This window comes from Alternaria viburni (genome assembly GCF_023758015.1).
Source record: "Alternaria viburni strain BMP 2772 chromosome Unknown scaffold_15, whole genome shotgun sequence".
Classification (NCBI taxonomy): domain Eukaryota; kingdom Fungi; phylum Ascomycota; class Dothideomycetes; order Pleosporales; family Pleosporaceae; genus Alternaria; species Alternaria viburni.
The window spans coordinates 289,451-315,028 of NW_026055784.1; the positions used below are offsets into that span (position 1 = coordinate 289,451).

A 25,578-nucleotide genomic window follows, 5' to 3' on the forward strand; every position below is an offset into this window, starting at 1 on the left:
CGATCACATCACGATGACTGGCATCTGTCATAACGTACACGTAGAACGGATTGCGCATGTCAAAAGAGTGTCATTACCTATTAGCATTAGTTGCGTAGCACGTCAAGTCGTAAATCCCGATTGGGCCTTCCTCCATCTCCCCTCTTCTCATCCAACCATTACGGAACAGATTCTTCCATCACACTCTTCCGCTCTAGACAAACACCCTCGTCACGTTGACCGAGACACAGGTTGGGTTGTCTGGCTTACCCGCGCCCAATCCCCATGCCAGGTTGTTGTACCTGTAGCTGGCATAGTCCGTGTCGCATGCATACCAGCGGTAGAATTCCTGGTAGTTGCCTGTGTTGTTCTCGCCGCGGACGTAGGCCTGATACGTAAGCTCGTCCTGGGAGTCGAAAGCCAGCATAGTCGTATCGCTTCCGCTTCCGGGGCTGAGGGTGATGCCTGCAAGGTTGGAGGTTGGGTCGAGGTTGAAAGCCGCTGATGAGGGAATGTCGAGGGTGGTGGTGTTCAACCACCAGGTTAAGATGCCTGGTACGCCGAAGCCGTCCTCTGGTGCTTGAGAGTAGACGGATGTGTTGAATTGGAATTGTGCGCCGTCGAGGGGTTCTGGGCTGTCACCTACGCCAGCGTTGCTGAGGCAGAGTGATTCGATGGCAGCACCGACGTGACAGGCGCTTAGCGTGTCATTGACCTTTCCGTCTTCGGATGTGACGACTAGGAAGAATGGTGCAGAGCTGATGTTGTAGAACGGATCCTGTGCGTTCGTAACGGCAGCTGCTGCAAGGGTGAGGGCGATGGATGAGGCCTTCATTTTGATTGATGTCGGTTGATCTTGTAGGTGGTCGATGCAATGATAGAGTCTGAGGTATGCTGGGCGTTGATCGAGTATGTAGGAGCTGATGAGCGCAGTTTACCGGCAACGGCACGGTCGAGCTTTATACTCACGATCATCCTTCGTAGTCGCCGTATTCGCGCAGCCTCATCGCAGCTCCCTCCAAAGGTTCCACCTGCGCAGCAGTCATGTGTTCCACCATAACGGGCCCCAGCCAGCCCATGACGTTCCGCTACCCGTTAGCTTTGGCCGCCTTGCCACACCCACGATGATCCTTTCCAGTCGGCTGCGTTCGCTCCGTACGCAGTACCGCACGGCATGCCCGATGAGGGTCAGCGCAACTCAATCAGGGCAGTTATAGATCAACCCCGCGCGTTAGCGAGAGAAGCTTTCCCCAGCCTGCCGGATAAGTCTTGCATAAGTGCCACAAGTGCCACAGCCGCACAGGGCCTCAGGGTGCATGTAGCGTGAGGATCAGCTGTCAATACGAGGGTCAAATCGATAGCTCAGTACCGAACATGCAGGTGAAAGAAGTAAAGGTGCGGCGAAAAAGCTGTGTTCGTGAGCGTGAGCAATATGAGAGGCATCATAAGCACTGCTTTGGAAGGCTGATTAAGCCTGGTACGAGGTCGTATATGACAATCCTCGTGATGCGCTGATGCATTCAATATTGTGTTAATTGTGCACCCTCGTACGATGAAGATGATGGTGGAGAGTAGTACGTTGCTCTCCGTCAATGACGCAAGGGTTCAGGCCGGTTGTAAGCCGGAGTTACCCTGTTAGCGTCAAAGCTTATCGATTCTAAACTCGCCGGAGGTGTGACATCGTCTACGGCTTCAGATTTACACCCTCACACCAACTACGAGATGAATGGCTGTGATCGGGATACTGCCTTTGCGATGGTCGCCTCGATTCACTACGCGTCCACCAGCACCTTCCGGATACGAACTGACCGGTCGCAACACCCAATATTATACAGAGCGCCGGACGCATAGAATACTAAGAACAGAGCTACGAAGCCATTCTCGAGCCACCGTTGCAACTCTATACTCCTAGGGTGAGGCAAGAGCTTACGATTACATACTACAAACCGTATGTATGCTTGAGGACCTTATTCCATCGACATCAGAGCGCTGACTGACGACAGGCGCAGTATCGCAATAGCCCTTTCGATCAACTATGATGCAACCACTGGACACCCACTCCTCGTATACGCGCAACACGTAGCATCGTCATATAACCAACTCCAGCAGCCGATAAGCCACCACACTAGCGATGTCTTGCTCCGCCATCATATCCACTGGCACCCAGCGCAGTGGCCGGCTCGTCGTCAGCATGTGCGCTCCTCCTCTCGGCCGAGTCCCGCGATACACCCTCATAAGCAGGTTTTGCTTGCGTCCAGTACCAACAGGCCCATGTGATCCAGCAGAAGATGACATCGTATCCCACGCTGCTCACTGCTGGGTGTTCTAGCAGAGCACTTTGGATTCCCACAAAACCGCCATAGGCATACGCTGTTGCGGTAGCCCATGCCAGCATCAGTCCAGCATTCCCCAGGACCAGTGCCCACATGTAGCTGTAGACCTTGTCGGTGAATTGGATATCCTCGATGAAGGATGAGGCTGGTACAACCGCACGCGCGATGGGCAAAAACATCAGAGCGATGTGTGGAGCCATGAGTACCGGCATGAAGTGTGTAGGGTGATGCCAGTAGTGTTCATCTGCCAGTTGCATCGCGGGATAAGCAGTTGCGAAGATGGCGAAAAGGTTTAGGAGCCATGGACCCAGCCACGTTTGCCGGCGCGAACCATGTGACAATGGAGCTGGTGCCGGCGGGCTCAATAGTAAGGTGAGCATGAAGAGGTTTGTAGCGAAGCTGATGGCCACAATCTGGCCAAGCAGCATGAACGCCCAAGTATATCGAATGCCGCGACGTATTCCTAGATATGTTAGTCATAGTTGTCAAGTAACAAGTATAATCTTCTACCTTTCTGCTCCAGATACAACCCTAGACCCAATGCGAAGAAGAAGATCTGGTGTGACCACCAGTACCTCGCATATCCGATGATGACAGTCTCCCATGCCTCTCGAAACAATGAAGTCTCTTTTAACCACAACCCCCAGTGATTCTGGTCAGGCTCAAGCTCGTAGTAGCTACGCCACATCAGCCAAGACTGATAGCTGACTTTGAAGTACTGGAACATGTGCGTCCATGTCGTGAGCAAGCTGCCCACTGCCAGTGCACTGAACAGCCAAACATGTCTTCTTGGTGGGAGCTGTGCGGTAGTTGACTTTCGCAGCACGCTAGCTCTTTTGACGAGCCTCAGGATGATGAAAACCGCGACAGAGAAGCATGTCAACAGATAGGAGAAGAAGATGGCATAGGGCCGGGTGTTGGTATCGGACCCTTCTGGGGGCGGTTCGCGATGCATGGAGCGGTGCGGGACAGAGTATCCAGGCGGCCCGAATCCTGGAGGGGCCATCGTGAGACGATTTTCGGGGTTTGTTGGGCAGCCATCACGTACAGTATGCTCTCCAGCCTTTATGGTGCCGTCGACAGTGACGAAACGTGTCAAGTGCGGATCAAAGGGCTCTTCTGCTTTGCCGGCAATGTGTATTGATTAACGGCTATCTTGGGACTGAGCTCCTAGGATGCGGCCGCGGTCGGTTGTTGCGCCAATGATGGCGTGGCTGACGCAGGGATGGCCAACCTCCGCAACACGTGCCCAGGTGCCTCGGTGCCAAGGCGCCAGTGAGATCGTCATGTTTTCCCAGGTCCGTCGCGGTCTCGTCTTCGAAGATTCTCGTCCCTTGTTTTGCTTCAAGTAGCTTTCCTCCCCTGTGCTAACCTTCGCTGTTGCTTTCTCGCACATTCTCCTACTTCTGTCACGACAAACTGCAAACGCCAAACCTCACAACACGGTGATGTCAGGCACACGGACCATTTGAGCTTTGCAAACCCTGATTGGCTGTTGTTTCATCATTTGGACCTCACCGCCACGCCCAAGCTACCAGACGCCCAAGTTGCGTAGCTCCGTCGATATTTTCCAGTCATCTACTGTGGTGTTTGAACATTCATTGAAGCTGTCGCCGCGATGACCGATACACCGCAGACCACGGCGGGTGCCAACCCCAAGGAAGCCAGGGTCCTAGAGCAGCATCTAGACCCAAGCTTCGACTTCTCAGAGTTTGACCCAGCGACGCCAGCGGCAGAAGATGGCGCAGATAACGCCTCCAACTCGGGCGACCGCCAGCTTCCGGAATCATCGTTGCGGTTACAGGGTGGCGATATCCACCGCGACCTGTACAAGATTGCGGCACAGAACAGACGGCAAAAGTTGCACCAACGAGCAGCAACCTTTTCTGATGCAGTTCACTTTGGCCGCAACCCTGCTCCGTCAATTTCAGACGTTGACCATGACGAGCTACCCGTTCGCGATCAGCTCGCGCCCGGCGGCCTGAGACGCCAATACTTACAACGGCAAAGCAAGCGTGTCAGCTACATCTCGGAGCCTGTTACGCGAAACTTCATCTCGTTCCTTGAACTGTATGGCCAATTCGCTGGTGAAGATCTTGATGAAGATTCGTCGGATGCGGAATCTGCCGTTGAAGAGGAAGACGAGGGGCAAGGGGAGCGGAGACCACTTCTCGGACGCCGACAGAGCTCGAAGAGACTGAGGGCTCAGGGCGATGCGGACCAAGTGAAGACCTTCTTTACTCTCCTGAAGGCGTTCATCGGTACCGGAATCATGTTCTTGCCCAAGGCCTTCAAGAACGGCGGCATGCTGTTTTCGTCGATCACCATGATCATGGTTTCTGCTATTACAGCGCTGTGTTTCGAGTTGCTGCTAGCGACAAGGAAGAGATATGGTGGTGGTGGTTACGGTGACCTGGGTTCTATCGTTGTGGGACCGAGATTCCGTGCCCTCATCCTGGTCTCCATCACCCTCTCGCAAATCGGCTTCGTATGCGCTGGTCTCATTTTTACCGCGGATAACCTTCGATCGTTCCTGGATGCCGTCACTCACGCCGAGGAGCCCCTCTCGACCAATGCGCTCATCGGTATTCAGATCGCTGTTCTGATACCCATGTCCTTCATCCGAAACATCTCCAAGCTCGGACCTGCCGCCCTTCTCGCCGATGTCTTCATTCTCATCGGCCTGACGTACATCTACTGGTACGATATCTCATCGATCTCCAAGATGGGTGGTTTCAACCCGTCTATCGAGCTCTTCAACCCCCGCGACTTTACTCTGACTATCGGTTCCGCCATCTTCACCTTCGAGGGCATTGGCCTTATCCTCCCCATTCAGTCCAGCATGAAGGAGCCTGAGCACTTCAGCAAGCTCCTCTACATCGTCATGCTCATCATCACCGTGATTTTCACCTCCGTCGGTGTGCTCTGCTACGGAACCTTCGGCGAGAACGTCTCAGTCGAGGTCATCACCAACTTCCCCCAGACCAGCAAGCTCGTCAACGCCGTCCAGTTCCTCTACTCCATGGCCGTCCTCGTCGGTACACCAGTGCAACTCTTCCCCGCTATGCGTAACATTGAGCTCAAGATCTTTGGTCGCGCATCCGGCAAGCAGAGCAACATGACCAAGTGGAAGAAGAACGCCTTCAGGACGTGTCTCGTCATTCTTTGCGGTGCCATCGCTATCCTTGGAGCTAGCGACCTCGATAAGTTCGTCGCGCTCATTGGAAGCTTTGCCTGTGTACCTCTGGTGTACATCTACCCTGCCTACCTGCACTACAAGGGCGTCGCCAACCGTCCTTGGGAGAAGTTCGGTGACATCTCCATGATGGTTATCGGTGTCGTTGCCATGGTATACACTACCAGCATTACACTCGCTAGGTGGTCTGAGACCTAAGAACAGAAAGAAGGGTGATTGGAAGAGTACAGAAAAGTCCCTTTACAGTACAGTGGAAGCAGCGTCACTATTGCATAATTTGTTTCTCGCACGGCGTTCAGGTGGATGGGTGAATGGGATGTCTTTGTATGGTATTTTTAACGCGCGCATGTTACAGTTACGTGTAACGATAATGGCATACTAGTACGATCTCGTGTCCTCGCATCTCCCCTGTGATGAGCTTTACAGTTCAGTTACCTCGCTTCCCCTCTTACAAGCGTCTTACTACTGATCAACATTGAACGCGTCTTGCAACCTACGCCAGAACGGGAACATCTCTCTTGATGCCCAACATTCAAGAAGGCAAATAATAACACAAGCCGCAACAAACAGGATGAGAAGCCCGACGAAAATGTCGTAAAGGTACCGCCAGGCAACGATCATTACCATGTCCATTAGAGTCATATCAACATCATCAGGCTCAACATCACCCAGCCACGCATTCGCAGCCTCTATCTCCTCCCTCGTCATCCTTCTCTTAACTTCGGCTTCGGCTTTCTCCTCCTCCCTAATACTCCTCTGTTCTTCCCTCTCTACACCCCGCCAAATCTCCGCCAAATCCTCCAATCCTTCTCTCTTTATCTCAAACCACTTTGTCCGACACAGTGGACATTTATTACTATTCGACATTCCTGATGCGAGAGACTTCCGAAGGCACTGATACCCGAAGATGTGGTCAACGCAGTGTGGTGTGTTGGTGATGAGAACGGGTGCGTGGGAGCCGTGGAACGGGTCTTGGCAGATTCCGCATATTGTGCCTGGGGTGGGGTAGAGGGGGTGTGAGGGCAGGAGTGGGAGGAGGTTGTTGGCGAGGAAGGTGGGTAGGGTGGTTGTGGAGGTTGGGGAGGTTTGGAATCGTGTGGTAGGTATAACACGCCTACGCTGACCTGGATTGGTTCTTGGTGAAGGGGTAGGGTCGAGGAGTGTTGCGGTGACGGAAGGTGGGAAGATTTCAGTTAATGATGGGGAGTGGTAATCTTCTGGTAGCGCAGCGGATTCTGGTTGGGATAGAGGGCTGGCTGGTCGTTGTATGGGAGAAGTCGGATGGTATAGACGATCTGGGTCTACTTCTGGGAGGCGGTCGCGCCTGCCTCCTGGATATAGATCAAGTGGTGAGATTCTCTCCCGATGAATCCAGTAGGGGCGGGTTGTTGGATGGCTTTCAGTTCCTTGGGGAGAAGACATGTTCGCAGGTTCGATGGTTGAGCGCTGTGGTTGCGGTGGGTGATGGCTGTAGACGTTCTATAAATTGAGAATATTCACTAGTGGATGAAAATGGGCGATAGAATGTGTAGCTGCATGGAGAAGTCTAGTCGAATGGCTCGTGCCCTACCTTTCATTGCTTTGGCCTACTGCCTACTTCACCGTACCACAAAGTCCCTTTCGGGTGATGAGAGCCTTTAGTTTAATATTCACCTCAAACTAATCTAAGGCTACAACGTGAACCATGAAAGAGAGATACCCAAGGAACCAGCTACACGCATCTAAACCGCGTTCTTCTCCACTTCTGCTCTCGGGTCATCGACAACCTCCCACTCATCGTCCGCGTCGACCTTGTCCCATTCTTCTTCATCCGAGTCCAAGTTCAGTGTCTCGAACTCTTCCTCGGGAACCTTCTCTTCGGGAGCCTTGGACTTATCTATAGCCAACACCCTGTCTAGCTCGGCACGGGCAGCGGGTTCCGTTTGCACCGAAGCGAGGTTCTCGACTGCGAAACGCGATTTGATGGGTTTTGTGGTCTTCTGGCTCCTGACGGGCAACTGAGTCCTCCTACCTTCCACATCAGAGGGGTTGAGGGAGTATGTCGGCACGTCGCGTTTGGCAGGTGTTGTGGGGGTTGTGCTAGCTGTCGGTCGCGCACCAACCTTGCTCTGAGCGCGCTCCGCTTTCTTAGTAGAGGTGTCCGTATGTGGTCCATACCTGAGCATCTCCAAAAGCTCGGGGAAGGAGAGTCCAACATTGCCCATATCCGCGACCATTGTGTCGATCTCTGCGTCAGTGTATTTTCGCTGGCGAAGATCACGGATAGTTGCCAAGCGTGCTCTGAGGCCTGGTGAGCTGTCGACTTGTGTTGATTCGTAGCCAGAAGCCCGAGCTATGGTGTTTCTTGGGGCCTTTATCCTGGCTTCCGAGGCCAATTCGGGTGGAGTGTAGACATTAGGCTGGTAAACTGGAGGCTCGTAAACTGTAGGCTTGAAAACTCTAGACTTGAGAGGTGTAGGCTCTCCGAAGACTGGCGGCTTGTATCGGTCGCCAAGGCTTCGACTTGGTAACGTAGTCTTTGATGTATCTTTGGAGGCGGAAGAAGGAGTGCTGGAATCGACATTTGCGTGAGCAAGCTTGGCGAAATGACATCCCTGTACCTCTCCCGTCTCCTGATTGATGGGCGCGATCATTTTCGCGGAGATATCGGTAGTATTTGAAGAGGTATAGCCCCATGGCCAGGGCCGTGTGAGCCCGGGGAACTTTGCTTCGTCTGAAGTGCCGTCTTGGTTGACAGTCATGCCCGCCGGAGCATGGGTCATTGAGAACAAAGGAGGCTGGTCGGGCGTGGATACAGTCCCTGATGGATTTTTGGTTGATGCAGGCCGCGCTGATCGTAATGATCGTGGTGGCTGTTTTGTTGACCATGATGACCCTGGTGATAGCGGTGCCTGCGATGGCAGTGGTGACAGTGATGGCAGTGATGGCAGGACTGGCGGGGATGTCATGAACAAACCTAGTCGCGATTCGGGGGAGGATTGCACTGCGTTGCGAAGCTCATGCTCGCTCTGTTGTCGTATCGGTTGGCGGTGAGAGACAGGAGAGGGTCCAGCTGTGGAGGAAGCACGCACGAGAGGTCGATATGTTGACGGAGGTCTATTCCAAGGGTGCTCTGGGTCATGGGAGCGTCGTATGGTAAGCGACGAGTAGCTGGGAGGGTCATCACAGTTGAGCATTTCCCGCCTGCGCCCAGGAGGATTATTGGGAAGACTGTCTTCCATCGGACTTTCGCAGCCCCATGTAGTTTCCTGCATGCGCCCAAGAAGAGAAGGATTGTTATAAGAATTGTCGTCCGCCGGATCTCTGGGGTCTCTTGAAGGAGACATGAGTTCAGAGGTAGATGAGAGGTAGAGGAGAGGTCGTGAGTGGCGTGGATGTGTAGGAGTGACAGAAGTGGAACTCTGATGGCGGAAGTGCTGCTTTCAAGTAAAAGCTTTTTTGAAGTGAAATACGACCAGAGCAACCAAGGAAAGATTATGTGCGACAATGTGGCCGAGAGGGGCGTGGGCGGCAGCAAAAAACCACGGACCAGCGCAGTTGACAAGCGGTGCACCGTAGGGGTTTGGCTCAAGGTCAGCATTTTCTGTCATATTTTGGTTCAGAGGGGCGAGGAGCCACTGGTACCTTCCAACCCCATGTCAATCATCGTTCTCCTGATTTCAATTGGACCTTGTATACGTACGCATGACTACAAGACCTCAACGCTCCAAAGGAGCTCTTTGATTGCATACATTGCAGGTTAGTTGCACATAGGAGTAAACGCGCTCTTCAGGTCTACTTGGGCACTCCCAAGTATGTGGCTGGATAGCTCACTTCCATCCTCGAGCGCGAATACCGAAGGACGCGATGAGTACAGGAGTGAAGGTAGCTAATCGATAGGCCGAAGCGAAGAAGTAGCGACAAAGACAGCCGGGTGGTCAGTGTTCAACGGCTACAGCGATCGTTTGGCGGGCCTTTGCCGCGTGCTATACTTAGCCACCACTACCGACACAAGTGAAAGAGGGCTTAATCATACGATATCTCGAGAAATGATAGAAAGGCTAAATAGTGAGAGAGAATGCAACGCAGTGCACCATGGTGAGCGAGGATGCAGGTGTCGTCCCAAAAGGGAGAGGCGGGCTTGGCAACGCTATGGCCAGCGCGATGGGCGGCCCACTCGATTGTTTGGATTCGTCCCGCGTCACAACATTCAAGGTCCAACACCCCAACGCCCCGACGACGACCCCCCCAGGACTGCCCTTTTACCTTTGGCGTTGACATACACGACTGAATTGCTTCGAGACGACATGCTCAGCTAACCTAGACGACACCTGACCTTTACCCGGAACGCGACTGCCAGCACCGCGACGCGCCCAACCACCCGCACTTACTTCTACCTCGCACACATTCGCCATGGCTGCCCGCACAAAGGCACCCACTGTAGGGTCCGCTGGATGGATCCTCGAGGAGCGCCATCAATCCAACACGCTTGTATCCCAAGAATTGGAGGATTTTGGCTTCTCTGTGCGCAACGAGCTGGAATGGCTCAACGAGCACATGTTCGACATTTTGGCCAGTGACAGACCGTATGTCGCGTCTACCTTGCGTCAACACGCGCCAGACTGACTCTCCGGTAGACACAACCTCGATGTCTTCAAGACACCCGGCAAATTACGCGGCAAGACGCCTCGCACCGCGCGAAAGAAGGCGGTCGATCGCCAGGTAAGATTTTGCGCGTCGCCTTCCATCCCATACTAACATCAGCCAGCCTCTTGCCAGCATCAAGTCTGCGAACGCGAAACAACGCACAAGCGCCGCCGAAGAGAGTCTACGAAACGTCAAGGCTAGATTCCAGATCGCCGAAGACGCAGAGAACACGGTTCGACAGTCGCCTACCGTCGCCCGCACGCCCATCGCGCGACAGCTGTTTACCAAGCCCGAGAGCGCCGGCAAGGAGAACGTCGACACTAGCTTCCAAGCGAATGTATTCGACAAGCGCCCAGCACAGCCTCTTGCACCAGCATGGAACCCTGTCCAGTCCTCGCAAGAGACAGTAATGACTTCAGAAGCCAGCGAGGTCTTCTCACCGCCACAAAGCTTCTCAACACAACCCACACAGCCCACTCAATCTTTCCGTCAATCGATACACGATAAGGAAGAAGACCGCGACACTGGCGATTCTTTCGTTTCAGCGAATGAGGCTTTCGCAAGCAAGAATGCCTCGCGGGAAGCTTCGCGCGCCAAGGACGCGGATGCCGATGCGATGGAAGTGGATGACGAATACAAGGCCGACCGCTCGCGATCTGATGCCGATGGTACAATGATTCACCACGACCTTTCTGACGCGGAGGATCACAGCATGGGGGATATGGAGGACTTCCCAGAGCCACCACGCGTAGTTTCCGAACAGTACAGCATCTCCGCCGAGACCCACGACGCGCTTGACACCGCGAACAACCGCGCCCTGGCGCCCGAGCCAAAGAACATTTACGCGCCCGACCACTCGACTACGCCCTCGGGCCCGCCGCCTGCGTCCCCAGAAGTCGAGCACAACGATACCCTCATTCATCATGATATGGATGATCAAATGGACATGGACGATGATGTGCGCTCCCCTTCAGACAACTCCAGCCCTGTAAAGCCGCTCGTTAGGAAAAGCAGTCTTACCTTTGCCTCCCTTCCCGCACGCGAGCCATTGCTCCCGAAGAAGAGCATGGGCAACCGAGTATCGCGCATTAGTCACATCGACCAGAGCAAAGCCCGCAACAGCCAGATGGGCAGATTCACAGGAGGAAAGAGTCTGGGAGGCTCGCAGCTCGCGCATCCTGCGGAGATACAACACGCCGATGACTCGGATGTGGACATGGAACGCCCGGAGCTTCAGCGAGAGGAATCGGAGACAACGAAGGTTCACAACAAGACCTCGACCCAGCGTCTATTCGAGCGAATCAACATGCTCAAGCAGCAGAACGAAGCGCCGAAGCGCATCAGCCAGAACATCACATCTGCGCAGTCGCAGCCTCAGGAACCCACACAAGCAAAGGAAGAAGTGGCACCTGTTCAGACTTCACAGCCAGCGTACCCGAGTCTCCCAGCACCCGAACCCGCAGAAGAGGACGACGACGATGACGACTGGATCTCGCCGGTTCGGACAGCAGCAGTTGCACCCAAGGTCGCCAGGCCTGCTTATAACAAGAGCCATACTGCTGACGTCCAGGTCTCTCCAGCTAGGCATGTGCCGCCAAAGCTCACTTCAGTCTCAAATCCGGATCTCACAGCAGTTGCTGAATCAACCACGCCGGTTGGCTCTCCGACTAGTAAGAAATACATGGATGGCCCCCTCAGTGCTTCGAAATCTAAACTGTATTCAGCATTCCGCGCAGCCAAAGAGAAGCTCATCGGATCGAGTGCTACCAGCGCTCAGGTGAAGATGGATGCACTCAAGGAGAGCCCTGCTAGGCCCAAGTTCCCCTCTTCAGATCCATCAGAAGATGCCCTAAGCAGCCCCAAGCGCGCAGAGAGACCGGCCACCATCTTCACTCATATGCGCTCACCTTCCAAGGACTCCATCAAGTCCGGTAAGAGTGCTACCATGCCCGGTAGCCCACTCAAGGGAGACGGCCGACGGACTCGCAGCTCCACTGAACGCGAAAAGCAGAAGGAGAAGGACGCGAGAGAGAAGGAAATGAGAGAGACCAAGCAACAACAGCGTGCTGAGGACAAGCTCAGGCAGATGCGCGAGAAGGAACAAAGCAAGGCTGCTGCACATGCTCAGAAGGCCAGAGCCATGGGCGCAAAGACACCAACCGCTATGTCGTCGCAATCAAGTCTTCGGCAACCCACTGCATCCGCTGCGAGTAAGACACCAGCGCAGGCAGCACCACAACAGCCCGTGTCTCGACCTGGTATCCCTCGATCAAACACTGCTTCCTCCAGGGACCAAGACGTGGATTCTGGCGACGAAATGCCACCCCCGCCACCTCCGAAGAGCCTGTTGCCTACCACTAAGACAACGAAGGCACCTCTTCGGGAGCCTAGGAAACTTGCCAAACCAACAAGTAAGGACGCTATTACAAAGGCGAAGGCACCCCAGAAGATTATGGTCAACCTCAAGAGCAGCCAGTACGGACAGGCACCTCCCCCTGCTGCTCGTCCGGCTCCGTCGTCGAGCAAACCTCTCCCATCGGCTCCTCAGAACTTGGGGAAATCTGTAGGACCTTCATCAAGGCCTCCTACAGCCGCAGCGAACCGCCCAGCTTCAGCTTTGTCTGCCAAGTCTGCACCTGGAACCAAGTCTGCAAGGCCGATCTCTAAGCCTCCCGCGCCTCAAGCCGCCCGCCCGCAATCTGTGGTTGAAAAGCCAAAGGCTTCAACGTCTCAACCACCGCGTGCTGATCTTGGAGCTGCCCGACCTATATCTCGCCTGCAGACGGTTCAGGATGCGAACCGCATCAACATTCCTCCTGTCAACCCTGCAAAGCCTCCTCCCAAGCGACAGTTCCCAGGCGAGAGCGACGAGACCCTCCACCGCCCGGCCAAACGACCTTCGCAACAGGCGAAGAACCTCAACCCAACTACACCAGCGCATGCTCAGTTTGCGAAGGGCAAGATTCCGTTCGCGGAGTCCGCATACCAACCCCAATCCCAGGCCCCCACGATACAGTACCCCAACGGAGATGACATCAAGCTGCCCGAGATCATGACCGACTCGGAAGACGAAGACTCTGAGAACGAGTTCGAGCAGCCCAGCTGGGTTAACACCCCCAACCTGCGCGAGATGCTGAGCAACCAACAGCTCATGGATCCGGAGCACATCTTCGGTCCCATTGCACCGCTGGAGATGGAAAAGGTCTTCCCCAACAAAGAGCGCCACAAGCGTTTCCGCGAGCGCACCAGCAGCGCCTACTGGGCCAACGACGAAGTCACCGCCGAAGAGAAGCGCAAGGAGCGCGAGGCCAGAGAACGCCTCGTTCGCGATGGCGGATGGACGTACAACCCCTCGCCTCTTCCCAAACAATCTGGCTCATCCCGTTGAGACTATCACGACGGCATATGTGGGGTGTCATTACATTCTTCATCCATTGTATGTGCATGCTCCATCCACAACGAGCATGTTGGGGCGTAAAACTTTGTGTATTGTGTATATATTATATCGGGCGCAGCATCACGACCGCATGAAGCGCATGAAGGAGCAGAGTGAGCGTGCTTCCAAAGGGTTCTTGTCATTGTTTTTATAAGGTGTTCTGAAGGATGGTATGGACGAGCATCGGCCCCGATTGAGTGGCTGGCTATGATTGCTTGGTGTTTTGAATGGGCGTTTTTTTGTTCTTACTTACTTTCTTCTGAGATAATCTTTTGTGTAGTCGTGGTCAATGATGAGACTATTGTCATGTTCATACTGGCTTCTTCATACTGTCTGCATGACGATCTGAGCAACATCTGTGAATGTAGGGTGGCTTTGTGATATGTGTACCATCCGCGTATCCATTCAAGAGCCTATGAAATAACTACAGACTGTACAACCGTTGTAAAAGTCAGTCGCAGTGTTTGCTCCTGGTCCGCCTGACTCATCCCGTCCCCGCAAGGCAAATACTTCTTCCAACAATCGTTCATCAATTCATCATTCCATCCCATACCAGCAAACCAGAAGCCTTTCTCTAAGCGCCCGTACGATGCCTTCAAAGAGCGTTCCAGGCCCTGCTATCAAAAGAGGAAGTGACAGCGGAAGGCAGAGGACAAAATAGGCCGTCTGCATCAATAATGGAAATGTGATATACGGGCTTACTCCATAGCGGGAGCATGTACCAAACGTGCGGTTTCTAACAGCCGTGACGTCCTCCCAATACTTGGAACGAAGACGGATATTACCTCCACGACCGGGAGCGGGGTTTTGTCAACTACCTCGGCCGGCAGTATGGCTTGGAAGAAGACGGAGCGTCAAGCCAAATGACAGGCTGTCGGCAGTTTGGTCATGACGCTGTTCGGTGAACTAACAAAAAGTGTCCGTCGGCGTCTTCGGCACGTATCTTGAGTTGCCCGGCTGGTGGCATGGTGGCGGCCACGTTGGTGGAGGGTATATAAACGTGTCACAGTTTCTTCCTTTTCACACCGATAGGATCGTCTATCAGCGTGGGCCTCCGCACGGGAGCGGAGCGGAGGAGGGAGAGGGTACTTACATGAACTAAAGACGATAGCTCGATGGCGTCTTCACCGTGTGCGGCAATTGAATGGAAGAGGCCGCCCTACTCCGAGGAGCTGCAGCGTACATCTCCCCTACGGTACCTTTGCGTGTGTGTGACCCGATGTGCTGGCTGATGTGGTGGCCACCGCCTAAAGAGATGGAATAGACTATGACAAACACGTGAGGTCATGTGAAGAAGAAGAACATGTGACGCGCGTTCGTAAGGGGGAGAAAGACGAGGTACCTTGCCGCAGGAAGGAAAAGTAAGAAGGGAACGGGTCGCGAAGAAAGCCCAAAGAGTGAGGCATGCCTGCCCTAATCGGCTCACCTTCCGTAGCGACTGTTCAACCATGCTCGCGCATAAAGACTCGCACCGTGACACCTGTCAGCGCTGTCAGGAACATGTCAAATCGTACGCCGTGGTACCTGAAGCGCCCAAGCTAGCCGGTGCCGTGACACTTGTCCTCATTTGCGCATCTGACCCGGAGCAGGTGTTTGGGGTCTGTCTGAGTAGATTGCCAAGGACTATGTGCATGCAAGCTCCCTGTAGTTGTTCGCCGTCCTTTTTGAATGGTTCGGCGTCGATGGATCCAATAGAGTGAATGATCTCGCTTGGTCGCGGCGACTAGAAACGGGCATCGGTTCGTGCGATCCGTCTGGGTTTCCAGGTCAATGGAGTGGACTACGCCTCGGGCACTATGTTAGCACCATAGATGGAGATCGCGGAGGCATCTAGCGGACATGGGTAATATTGCGTGAGAGATGGACCTAGTAGATAGGTAGCGGTATCGATATCGGATACCTATCTCAATTGTTGCACACCGAGAGGGGCAGGGTGAGGCTCCTCTTGTCGCACTGAGAGCATCGAATTGCGTTCTCAAGAACCAATACACCGGTGTGCAGCTAGTAAAGCGAGTATCGGTGTGGTGATGCGCGCATGCTTTTGCTGCTTTCACTGAACGTGCATCTGCTGCTCGAGTGTCGTCGTAAGTCGTCCTACCGTGTGGAAAGCGCCACAAAGCTTGATTGCATCACCGCAGCTGTCAGTCAGAACCTTCTCCGGGGTACAGAGCGTGCTCCCTCGACTATTATGTGCACCAAACGTCCTTTCGCAAGACGCTGTGTGCCCGCAATTCGTCACCTGTAACGCTCCTTGACAGTCGTTCTTGAGATTTTAACCGGAAGTCGTGCTTTCTCATAGACACAATGCGAGGATCATCCTTGCATCCTTCTTGTTTAAGCGAAAAGGCACTACCAGGCGCGATCGTGAGGTTGCGTTATGGAAAGCCTAACAAGATGGCAATTAAGGAGTCCGTCGTGCAAGAGTGGTTTGGTGGGGCAGCGGACCGACTGCACTCTTGTTTCCGCCTCGTCAGGTTGTGTGAGACACGTCCCAACGCGGCACCCGTCGGGCACGAGGAAAGGCAATTCTGACAGCTTGGTGGTACTATTCGATGCGCCAGAGGGGGCGGAGTACCGTTCAGGCTGTGATATTTGAGATAGCCTTGAAGGGCTACGGGCTTTTCTCTTGTGCATGCCGTGACGTTTGTGGAACGATCGTGAAGACAACATCGGTGAAAGCAAGAATACTGGGGTGAGCCAGTGCCTCATAATCTTGATCGACACCAAGAAAACCAAGAGAGTGTTTCGTATAGTGGATGAATTTATGATAGTCGTGTCGCGATTTGACACATGCTTTGCATGAGAAGGCCGTTGAGAGATAATGGAACAAATGCGTTGAGGATGTACGCGTCGCCTGAGTACGTGAGGCACGACTAGTTCAGTACATCCTCTATCGACACGTTGTCGCGCATTTTACTTTCTGGTTTTACCCAAAGAGGCACCACATCCGATATTTCCACCCAAAAAGTAGCTGTGTTACGAGACTACATGTCGTGCTGAACAGACGCATCGCTGGATACGCTCGACTTGCGCATGGGTTCTTGGACTTGTCCCCTCGATGCTGTTCGTAGTCTGTCTCGTGCATCTGGTGCTTGCTGATGCAGTGAACAGCTTGAGGCGATGGAGTGCATGATTCCTCTAGTCTTTCATTACTCATGGCAGACCCTGGTCAACTTTGGGAGGACGACCAACGGCGCCGATGCGTACGGTAAAACGGCTCATCAGAGGTACGAGCATGTTGACAGCGTTGTCGTACAACCAGTTCTCTTAGACGCTGGTCCTGCGACGACACCACAGCGCGCGCTCAGCATGGCGTGTGGCCGGGTTGAGATGTTTATTCACCTGCGTCATGTCCAATAGACACAGCTATCACACCAAGACATGGCTTCGCCACAAAATTGTTTTGCCTTGCTCGATGCGGGCCATAGCTTTGGACTCGGAATTGGGTGCGAACTCAAAGAGGTCGCTGGTCATGGCTCTGTACCTGCTGATGTTCGCCGCTCAATTCCAACTTGGGCTCGCCGCACAGCAGTTTCACCCTGAATGAACCTGGCTGATCGAGGTAATTCGAGCCGACTGTCATCCCACTGTGACGGCTTCTGTGTAACCGGCGGAAGCGGAAAGAGTCTGGGCACATGCACAATGATCGATAGCAAGCGCCCATCTCCTCCCCATCTGAGCGCCATGCGAATGACCATCATCCTCATAATGCATTGATCCTTGGCCCAATCAGCGCAATGAGCTCGAGCGAGTCCGCTTAGGATCTTACGAAGTCACTCTTCTTTGACCGGAAGGCAGTGTGAGTTGTTCGAATCTCCCACCGCCGGCCACGCACAGTGACAGCGGGTAAGGCTGTAAGCATCCAAGCTGCTCTGCAGAACGGCACCAATTCGCCAGGAAATAAAACGAAAAAATACACAAGAGCCCTGGAGACGACTCTCATCAAGCCGTGGTCACGGGTCGCGACAGCTGGTGCAGCAACCTGGCTTTCGTCTTCTTTGAGCGGTCTGTACTGAGACATGAACACCGCCTTTCTTCGTGAGCAGGCCTGCAATCAATCTGACCGTATGTCAAAGCGAACGTGACAACGCGACTTGTTTGAAAAGGTCCGGTGAGGCAAGGGCCCGTCGAGAGTCCACTGTGAATGACTTCGCGTCGCAGGCAAGTGAAAGGGCTTGCATTAGAGCGCGCCATGTCTCACTACGAAGAGAAAGATATGTCTGATCCAGAAATTGCATTCAGCCTGCAATGTTTGACGGTAGACAGATTGTTGTTGCAGAGACAAGCCAGCAGTGTCTATGCTGTATACCTTATCTCGAGTATCGCCAACGGGAGCAAGGCTGAACACACACCGACAGTGTGTGCACCAATGACAGGTTCCAACGGAGTTGCAATTGTGCAGATATCCGAGATACGTGAGGAATTGGGCCACGTTTGCAACGAAAGGTAGGAGGGACGTGCGCCGTATCTCTACGGGACGCTGCAGGTAAACATTGCACCGATCCGGTTCTTTCATGCCAGGCCGACAGGGAGTATGCCAGAATAATCTGGTGTTCTCAGAAGGATTGCACGGGAACAATTCCAGTCTGAGCATGCCACTCGTACGGACTGACCAGGTACATGCGGCGTGGTGGTACAATCGCCAGGTACCTTCAGCAGCGGATACCGCTGGTATGGACGTAGCGATGGACTAGCCCCCCACAAGCCATGTTCCGTCTGGAGATATGTATAGGTGCCAATCAGGAAGCACAAAATGCCACGTCCTCCGCTGATACCGCCGGTGGCTGAAGAGTTGCTGAGCTGCTCAGCGCTGCCAGCTCGCACGTCCGCGAGCTCATTGGAAATGTTTTGGTCGGCGCATATGTCCTCTCGACAAAGGAACTCATGTATGTCCTGGTGCAGATGCAGGGTTCAGGGCGGATGTTGTGTTTGATGCCGTACGACGCTATCCCCTCGATCCCTCTTTCACTATCGCATTGTTCAGATCCCAGCACTTGCTTTCGGCAACGGCCGTTTGGTCCAATGAATGGATCCACCACGTCGTAACCTGGCAAGCCATGTAGTGTGGACGCTGGTCCACTTACACACCGGACGTAGTCTGCAAGGCGCTTGGACAAGCTTTGGCGAAGTGCGTCGCCAGGACTGAGCAACTAGCGGGCCGAAGTGAAGGCATGAGTTGACCCGTTAAGAAGCCGTGTACAGCACAAGTACCTTGCCCCAGGATACCGTCCTCCTTAGTGACATTAGCCGAAAGCTCTCCCGAGAGGATAACCTGGTTCGTTTCCCTACTCTTGGTAAGACTTGCATCTCATCTTGGTCGACAGCATCTGCACGATCACCTCTTCTTGACACTTGCTGACTTCGCTGTCAAAGTGACTGGTCGACTGGTACTGTTGCGATAGCCGAGCAAAGTGTCCGTTGGATACCACACGAGGTCCATCCAATCGCCACGGGATCATTCCGTTTGTTGGGCGGAGCCACTGCTGTCGTATTGGGTCATCACCAACGTGTAGCGCACGTCTCCTCGCCATCATCTACCCCATCAAGCGCGTCGTCGCCCAGGTCCTCTTCAGTCGAACTCAGTACGTACGTCGCAATGACAGTCAGTTGTATCTAGTGCCGTCTGCTAATTGCAAGAAGATTTGTCGCAAGCGTCTGGTAGCCTCCGATCCACGTCCGTACTGGCCGGAGGTATACGGTGCTCATTTCGTCCTCGTGAGCATTTCGCAAACGAAAAAGACGTCAGCCTCTTCTTCCCGTCGCTGCCACCCAAACCCTCTCCACTCCAAGTCGACTTTTCCGTTCCACGGCAGCTTAGTCTCGCTTTCCCACCTGGTCTTTGCGTCTTCAAGTCCACCGTCCCTGCCAAGTACCGGTACCTTTCGAAAAGTACCTGCACCAACAGTCTTCGTCTTATCAACCGCAAGGTTCGCAAGCTATCGTTATGATGAAGATATCGCAAATGCTGAACCCTATCTGCGGTGGCCGCGACGACTACCGCAGTTCGAACTCGCCGACGCCAGCTCCATATCCAGTGGCTGCAGTCTCAGAGCCAAGACGACAAAAGATTCCGAAGGACGCTCCAATCTTTTCAGAAGGCAACAGAACCGTCGGTAACGTCAACTTCCCACCGCACGAGGCCGGTGAAGACCATGAACTATTGCACCAGCATCGCCGGTTTCAAATCTATCCTTTGGGAGAGATATCCAGGAAAGGTGTAAGGCACATCCCGTACAACAGCGACAAGAAGGCCTTCCATGAAAAGACTGGACGAGAAGCTTTTGAAAGTAGGCTCTCTTCATCCTCCTGCTAGCTTGATGCTGACTTGGGATTAGTGTTCCAGTACACGTACAAAAGACCAGACGACGAGAAAGAGTACACTGTTGTCTGGGACTACAATGTCGGCCTCGTTCGCATGACGCCTTTCTTCAAGTCGTTGAAGTATTCAAAGGTAGGTTGCTGACTAGCCCACTAGATGAAGAGGAGACTGACTGGTGCAGACCATACCGGCCAAGGCGTTGAGAGAGAACCCTGGATTGAAGGACATCAGCTACAGTATCACCGGTGGGGCTCTGGTCTGCCAAGGTCAGTCGTTGTGATAGCAATCATACGAAGATGGGTACTGACTTCTTGTAGGCTATTGGATGCCATACCATGCAGCCAAAGCCATAGCAGCGACATTCTGCTACGACATTCGATGGGCACTCACCCCGGTATTCGGCAACGACTTTCCTTCCGAGTGTCTGCATCCGAAGGACCCATGCTTTGCGAAATTTCTCATTGACCCGACCATTGTGCAGTTCTGCGCGCAAGAAACGGTTCGTTTCGCAAAGCTTGGTCCTGCGTATGCTGTTCCCAAGCCCGACGCATCGTCGCTGATCGAGACACCCAAGATGCACTGCGAGCCGCCCTTGCGCAAGGAGAAGCTGGTCATGCAACGGCGCGCGCGACCGACCGATATCGAGAGCGGGTATGGGACGGACACTAGTCGCCATGGCAAGTATCTCTGCTCGCCTGAAGTGTCTCCTCGCACTCAGTTCACGCCGATCAACCGCTCCCAATCTCCATGGTCGCCACGCACAATCGGCTCTTCCCTCTTGGGCTCGCCTATCAGCTTCCAGGCGCCTCCGGGGTTACTCACGCCAACGTCGGCTCCATACGAGTACCACGTTGAAGGCTTTCGAGCGAAACGGACACATTCGAAAGTCTCTTATGACGACCGCGTCACTCGTCCCGATACAGCCACCACGGTGGACAGCGCGCACGGCTCAGAGGTGTCCGGTGGCGACGACGACCATAATCGCGATGATGTAAGAGCGGCGGAGATGTTGTTGTCGCTCTGCACTGGAGACAAGAGGATGCCACCGACGAAGCGGACGCGTTGTGGTTCGAGGTTCTAGGAGCGGTGTTCCCCACCTTCCTCGCGATATCGATGACTAAATTACCGCCGGTGGTGCTTTCCTTTTCCGTCAGCCCATGACGTCTCGTAGCTTTTCCAGCGCGCATCGTCGGCACACTCGTTAAGCAACCTGCATCTAGCCTGGCTTCTTCATTTCAAAGATAACAAGGCGCACTCGTTAAGCGATTTGCATTCAGCTAGGCTTTTTGACTTTTCAGGCGCGCTATTGGCGCTTCGGTGTCGCTCTTCGGCGTTGTTTTCCCCTACTGTATTCGTTTTTCACCAGAAAGAAAATACATAGCATCAGGCAAGCATCCATGCATGAGCAATATCAGGCGGTCTGGCAAACATCATACTCAAAAGTGTAGATAGGTAGATAGCTGCATCTTTTGTGCGTAATTACAATCTTGCTATGGTCATCCCGTGTCTTATGGATTACTATCGTGTAAGCTCACTTGGAAGCTGCCTTCTGGCTCTCAATCCTCTTCCTTGTCCCATCGATAACCGCCTCTTCGTCCCAGATGTATGTCACACTCTCCTGCTTGTTGACCTCAGCGGCCCACTTGGAGAAATTGGGCAGTGCATCGAGGCCAGAGATGATGGATTTCGGGAGCAGTTCATGCTTGGCCATGGCATACGTGCGGATAATGAAAGGTGCCGTCAGAGCCTGCAGCGTGTTAGCGTCGCTCGTAATCGTCTGACGATGTACGTACCTCAGCCAACGTGACCTTCTGGCTACCTCCAAAGAATGGCTTCGCGTCCTTCAGTAGCGGCTCGATCTCCTTGGCAACAACATCCACAAACTCCTGGCTCATCTTCGCTTGCTCCTCCTTGGAGTCGCACATCAGGATCTTGTAGAAGAAGCTCCCCGCCTTGCTAAACCAGGTATCGACGAAGAAGCTGATTCTCGCCCGTGTCAGAGCTGCTTCTGGGATACCGGACGCGGGGAGAACATGTGAGGGGTACGCATCTGCCAGGAACGTTGCGACGACGCCAGACTCCGTGATGATTTCGCCATTGAAGTTGATAGCGGGGACGAGGCCGCGCTTGGAGATGTTAGTACTACACCACTATGAAAGCAAGATCGAACTTACAGGGTTGATCTCAAGATACCACGGCTCCCTCGGCTTACCCAAATCAATGATAACCTCCTCGTACGGAAGCCCCAACTCCTTCAGTACAACATGAGCTCGGTGCGCCCAAGGACAGCGATGATTAGTGTAAAGCGTGATCTTGGGCGCATTTCCATTGACTTGAGCCATAGCGATTGATAGAGAACGTCGAAGATGATGTCAGCGCTAGGTGACAATGCGGCTGAGAATGCGGGGAGAAAACGCGGAAGATACGACTAGAAATGCCAAGTTGGAAGCTTGACTGATGCAGAACTAAGAAGCGCCTCTGAGAGAAACGGTGTTTATTTATGTTGCTATGGTTAATATCGCAGCTCGGTGTTGGGCTTAGAAATCAGCATACGCCGGGTGTGCTGGGAGGGGGCGATGCTGATGTGTGGGGTATGCCGTCCGCGATGTCGTGCGCCTAATCCCCGAGTCTTTTTGCCCGGAGCTCCGTCTCATGAAAGGTTGGATGCCTGATGAGCATAAGCTCGGCGGAAGCCAACGTTGCATGATGACCGAATCTTAACATGAAAGGTCCGCAAGATCGGCGGAAGACAACTGTGCCTAGTGGTGCATGCGCTTCGCCAGGGCTGGGCAGGGCGGTTTCTTACAAGCTCCGAAGACGATGCAGCCTGAGCGTTCCACGAGACCAGCTCGGCGTACGGTTATAGTAGACCTCATATGCGCATTGATCGGTCTCCGTGCCAAAGTGTAGTATGAGGATCGAGAATCCATGGTATTCAGCGGATGATGCCATCACCCTCAACCTTCCACTCCATAGCAGTCGCGTCCGTCTTCTTCTTCGCCCTGCGCTTCTCATTGCGCAGCCGCCTCTTCTCCTCGGCGTCCTTCTCCAGTTGCTCTTTGGTCATGGCCAACCTCGCATCCAGATCCGTCACCTCCATAAATTTGTCCTCGTCTCGTTTGCGCTTGAGATATCGCAGGCGTTCCCGTACTTCGTGGACTGTCGCGCGGTGGACCTCGCCCGACTGGCCTGTTGCGACCAAATGCTGCTTGCTATTCAGATGCTCGACGTACTGGATGTTGTCTCTGATGGCTGTTAGCATAGTTCATAGATTACAGGTTTGCGACGATAGAAACGTACTTGAATGTAAGGTCGCAGGCTTGACAGTATGCGCCCGCACCACGTCCCCTCTTGCCAACAGCGGCTGCTGCTGATGTGAGGGTTTGCTTTCCGATCATCTTGCTCCAGTCTATGCGCTCCGATCTAGCCTCGGTCTGCTTCAGATCATCCGGAGTGGACGCTCTCCGCCTGTACGTCTTGCCCGCCAGCTTGGCCTCATATCGCTCTTTGCCCTCTTCACGATCTTTTGCCTCCCTGTCCTTCGCCCGCTGCGCCATCTCGTCGCGATCCCATGTTTTCCTGAAGTCTGTGTCACCGCCGCCAGACGTTCCGTATGCGCCTGCTTTTCCGCTCATGATGGGCGACTCGGTCAAATACGCCGTTTGCGATCGCGTGTATGTGTCGGTCGATTGTTCAGAATCAGGCGGCAGTCAAGTTACTCAGTAAGTCGCGTGGTACCGTGCGGAATTTGTGTGGTCAGGTTGGTGGTGATGTGTCTAAGGATTTCTACAAGCTCAAGTCGCGACTTTCCAAACCATGGGTGCACGGACTTACGTAGCGGAAGGTGCCTGAGGCATCCATGGATGTGCCATCCGCTATCGCCCAACATCATGCTAAAGAATCATCGAACTTTGATTGTATTCGAAAAGACTATAGGAGTAGATTTAGGCTCAGGGACATGTTGAAGATCTGATAGTACCCGCTGTGAATGAAACTCCTATGAAAGAACACTCCTCGCTATGCTTGATTTCGCTTGTGAATATAGAGCGGTCGCAATACCAGAAACGCGACCGAATTCAATAGCACCAGTACATGTGACAGTATGTCTGTGCCACTCCTTATTTTTTTCATTGCTTCGAAGGCTTCTTATGCCTGCAACAGCAGTACTACCCACCACCATCCGTTCCAGTGAACGTGACAGGACGTTCTGAAGTGAGCATAAAAAACAAACGGAAAGAAAGTAGACGTCCAGCGATTTAGTATCCGTAGGGATCGGGCGGCCGAGGATACGACCCGTTGTGGTGGATTGGCGGAGTCGGCACAGCAGGAGGTGGCACTCCACGCATCACTCTGAGAGCCATGTGTTGCTGCGGCACTGATCCCTCCCTCTCCCGTCGCTTCTTCTTCTTCTGTTTGACTCCATACCCTACATCCGCGTAGCCTGCCGCGGCGAAGGGTGGTTCAACGACTTCTCGAGAGCGATCGTCCGGCAGTCTGAGCTCGACAAGGCTGTAGAAGTAGTCCAGCACTTCTGGATATCGCAGCACCGATGCGCGCCAGTCGGCGTCGATACCGCGCTTGAGTTCCGCGTGCGCCTCTGCGATCTGTGTCTGCAACGTCGCAACGTACATGGGGTGTATCGGCGGGTGGCCAGAGTATCGCATGTAGACCTCGTAGTTCGGGAGGGAGGCTAGGTATGATGAGTGCGCTTGCTTGCGTGTCGAGGTCAATCTTTCGAATGCGTTGAGGATATGCTGGCGCGCATTGTTGATTACCCAGTCTCTACACATGGTCAGCACGTACTTCAAGGAGCGGATCTGGATCATACCGTATCTCAGCCATGCGATCTTCCATAGCACGCGCCTCAGCCTGCTTGACGGCTATTTGTAGCCGCTCCGATTCGCAGGAGCATTCAGGATACGGCGGCGCATTGCAGATGGCACAGTTGGGAGCTGCATCCATTTCGTGGGTAGCAAATTGGTGAGCCACTGCTAATCATCGTCGGTCCAGAGTGGGCCGTACACGTTAAGAAGCTGCCTCGGAGCTCGCTGCAGAGGCAGAGTGAGGCTGCGGTATGGAGTATCGTCGGTTTAAAACAAGCCCTAGGCGGATGCTCGCGCTTGGGTAATCAGGCACAGGCGGTGACAAGTGACATGTTACATGACGAGCAATGTGGATGCCAGTGACGGGGACTGGCTAGCTTCGGGCAGCTTATGGGCGGATTGATGTATTGGACAGACGTGCGGATGCGTTATGAGTTGGCAGAATCGCTAAGGTCCGCTCGACACCCAACCTCGCGCTATGCCAAGACTGTCTACATATAACAGTCCAGAGTCCGAGGAGTCCATCGGAAGCTAGGCACATGTCGACTAACATGCTTCACCGTCTTATGGTGATGGAGGACAGCCTTGATCGTGAATCCATGGATGTGTCTGCGTGGCACATGTCAGTACTCGATCTTCGCATCAGGTTACCCCGCCTTCGCTTCCAGCCTTGTCCGACCCCTCAATGCTCTCCGATCAGGACGAGCGCAAGTGTGCTCCGTATCCAAAGCTATCAGAGACGTGATATGTGAGTGATATGCATCGTTGTGGTACCTGAAAAGCAACGTGAGACCGATGGTTGGGTGCTTTAGGGCGTCACCTATGCGCTATTCGCGATTTGCTTGAGTTGTTAAGCATTAAGCGAT

General features: G+C 53.8%; 9 protein-coding genes across 9 annotated transcripts; 3 read left to right on the forward strand and 6 right to left on the reverse strand.

Annotated features, from left to right (window-relative positions):
- Nucleotides 1–193: 193 nt before the first annotated feature.
- J4E79_007115 (uncharacterized protein) lies at nt 194–814 on the reverse strand (the record flags this gene model as incomplete). Its single annotated transcript, XM_049355983.1, has 1 exon — nt 194–814. The coding sequence occupies one exon, from the start codon at nt 812–814 to the stop codon at nt 194–196; it is 621 nt and encodes a 206-aa protein (XP_049209437.1).
- Nucleotides 815–2,104: 1,290 nt separating this feature from the next.
- Nucleotides 2,105–3,318, reverse strand: J4E79_007116 (uncharacterized protein; the record flags this gene model as incomplete). Its single annotated transcript, XM_049355984.1, has 2 exons — nt 2,105–2,775; nt 2,823–3,318. 2 exons carry the CDS (start codon nt 3,316–3,318, stop codon nt 2,105–2,107), a joined length of 1,167 nt encoding a protein of 388 aa, XP_049209438.1.
- A 612-nt stretch (nt 3,319–3,930) lies between these two features.
- J4E79_007117 (uncharacterized protein) lies at nt 3,931–5,706 on the forward strand (the record flags this gene model as incomplete). Its single annotated transcript, XM_049355985.1, has 1 exon — nt 3,931–5,706. One exon carries the CDS (start codon nt 3,931–3,933, stop codon nt 5,704–5,706), a length of 1,776 nt encoding a protein of 591 aa, XP_049209439.1.
- Nucleotides 5,707–7,229: 1,523 nt separating this feature from the next.
- Nucleotides 7,230–8,249, reverse strand: J4E79_007118 (uncharacterized protein; the record flags this gene model as incomplete). The annotated part of the gene is made up of 1 exon (XM_049355986.1): nt 7,230–8,249. One exon carries the CDS (start codon nt 8,247–8,249, stop codon nt 7,230–7,232), a length of 1,020 nt encoding a protein of 339 aa, XP_049209440.1.
- A 1,651-nt stretch (nt 8,250–9,900) lies between these two features.
- On the forward strand, nt 9,901–13,522 carry J4E79_007119 (uncharacterized protein; the record flags this gene model as incomplete). The annotated part of the gene is made up of 3 exons (XM_049355987.1): nt 9,901–10,073; nt 10,125–10,209; nt 10,256–13,522. 3 exons carry the CDS (start codon nt 9,901–9,903, stop codon nt 13,520–13,522), a joined length of 3,525 nt encoding a protein of 1,174 aa, XP_049209441.1.
- Nucleotides 13,523–19,517: 5,995 nt separating this feature from the next.
- On the forward strand, nt 19,518–20,970 carry J4E79_007120 (uncharacterized protein; the record flags this gene model as incomplete). The annotated part of the gene is made up of 4 exons (XM_049355988.1): nt 19,518–19,857; nt 19,906–20,021; nt 20,071–20,155; nt 20,207–20,970. 4 exons carry the CDS (start codon nt 19,518–19,520, stop codon nt 20,968–20,970), a joined length of 1,305 nt encoding a protein of 434 aa, XP_049209442.1.
- Nucleotides 20,971–21,420: 450 nt separating this feature from the next.
- J4E79_007121 (uncharacterized protein) lies at nt 21,421–22,231 on the reverse strand (the record flags this gene model as incomplete). Its single annotated transcript, XM_049355989.1, has 3 exons — nt 21,421–21,636; nt 21,683–22,015; nt 22,064–22,231. 3 exons carry the CDS (start codon nt 22,229–22,231, stop codon nt 21,421–21,423), a joined length of 717 nt encoding a protein of 238 aa, XP_049209443.1.
- A 593-nt stretch (nt 22,232–22,824) lies between these two features.
- J4E79_007122 (uncharacterized protein) lies at nt 22,825–23,524 on the reverse strand (the record flags this gene model as incomplete). The annotated part of the gene is made up of 2 exons (XM_049355990.1): nt 22,825–23,134; nt 23,190–23,524. The coding sequence occupies 2 exons, from the start codon at nt 23,522–23,524 to the stop codon at nt 22,825–22,827; spliced, it is 645 nt and encodes a 214-aa protein (XP_049209444.1).
- Nucleotides 23,525–24,145: 621 nt separating this feature from the next.
- Nucleotides 24,146–24,851, reverse strand: J4E79_007123 (uncharacterized protein; the record flags this gene model as incomplete). Its single annotated transcript, XM_049355991.1, has 2 exons — nt 24,146–24,671; nt 24,718–24,851. The coding sequence occupies 2 exons, from the start codon at nt 24,849–24,851 to the stop codon at nt 24,146–24,148; spliced, it is 660 nt and encodes a 219-aa protein (XP_049209445.1).
- Between the last annotated feature and the right edge of the window lie 727 nt (nt 24,852–25,578).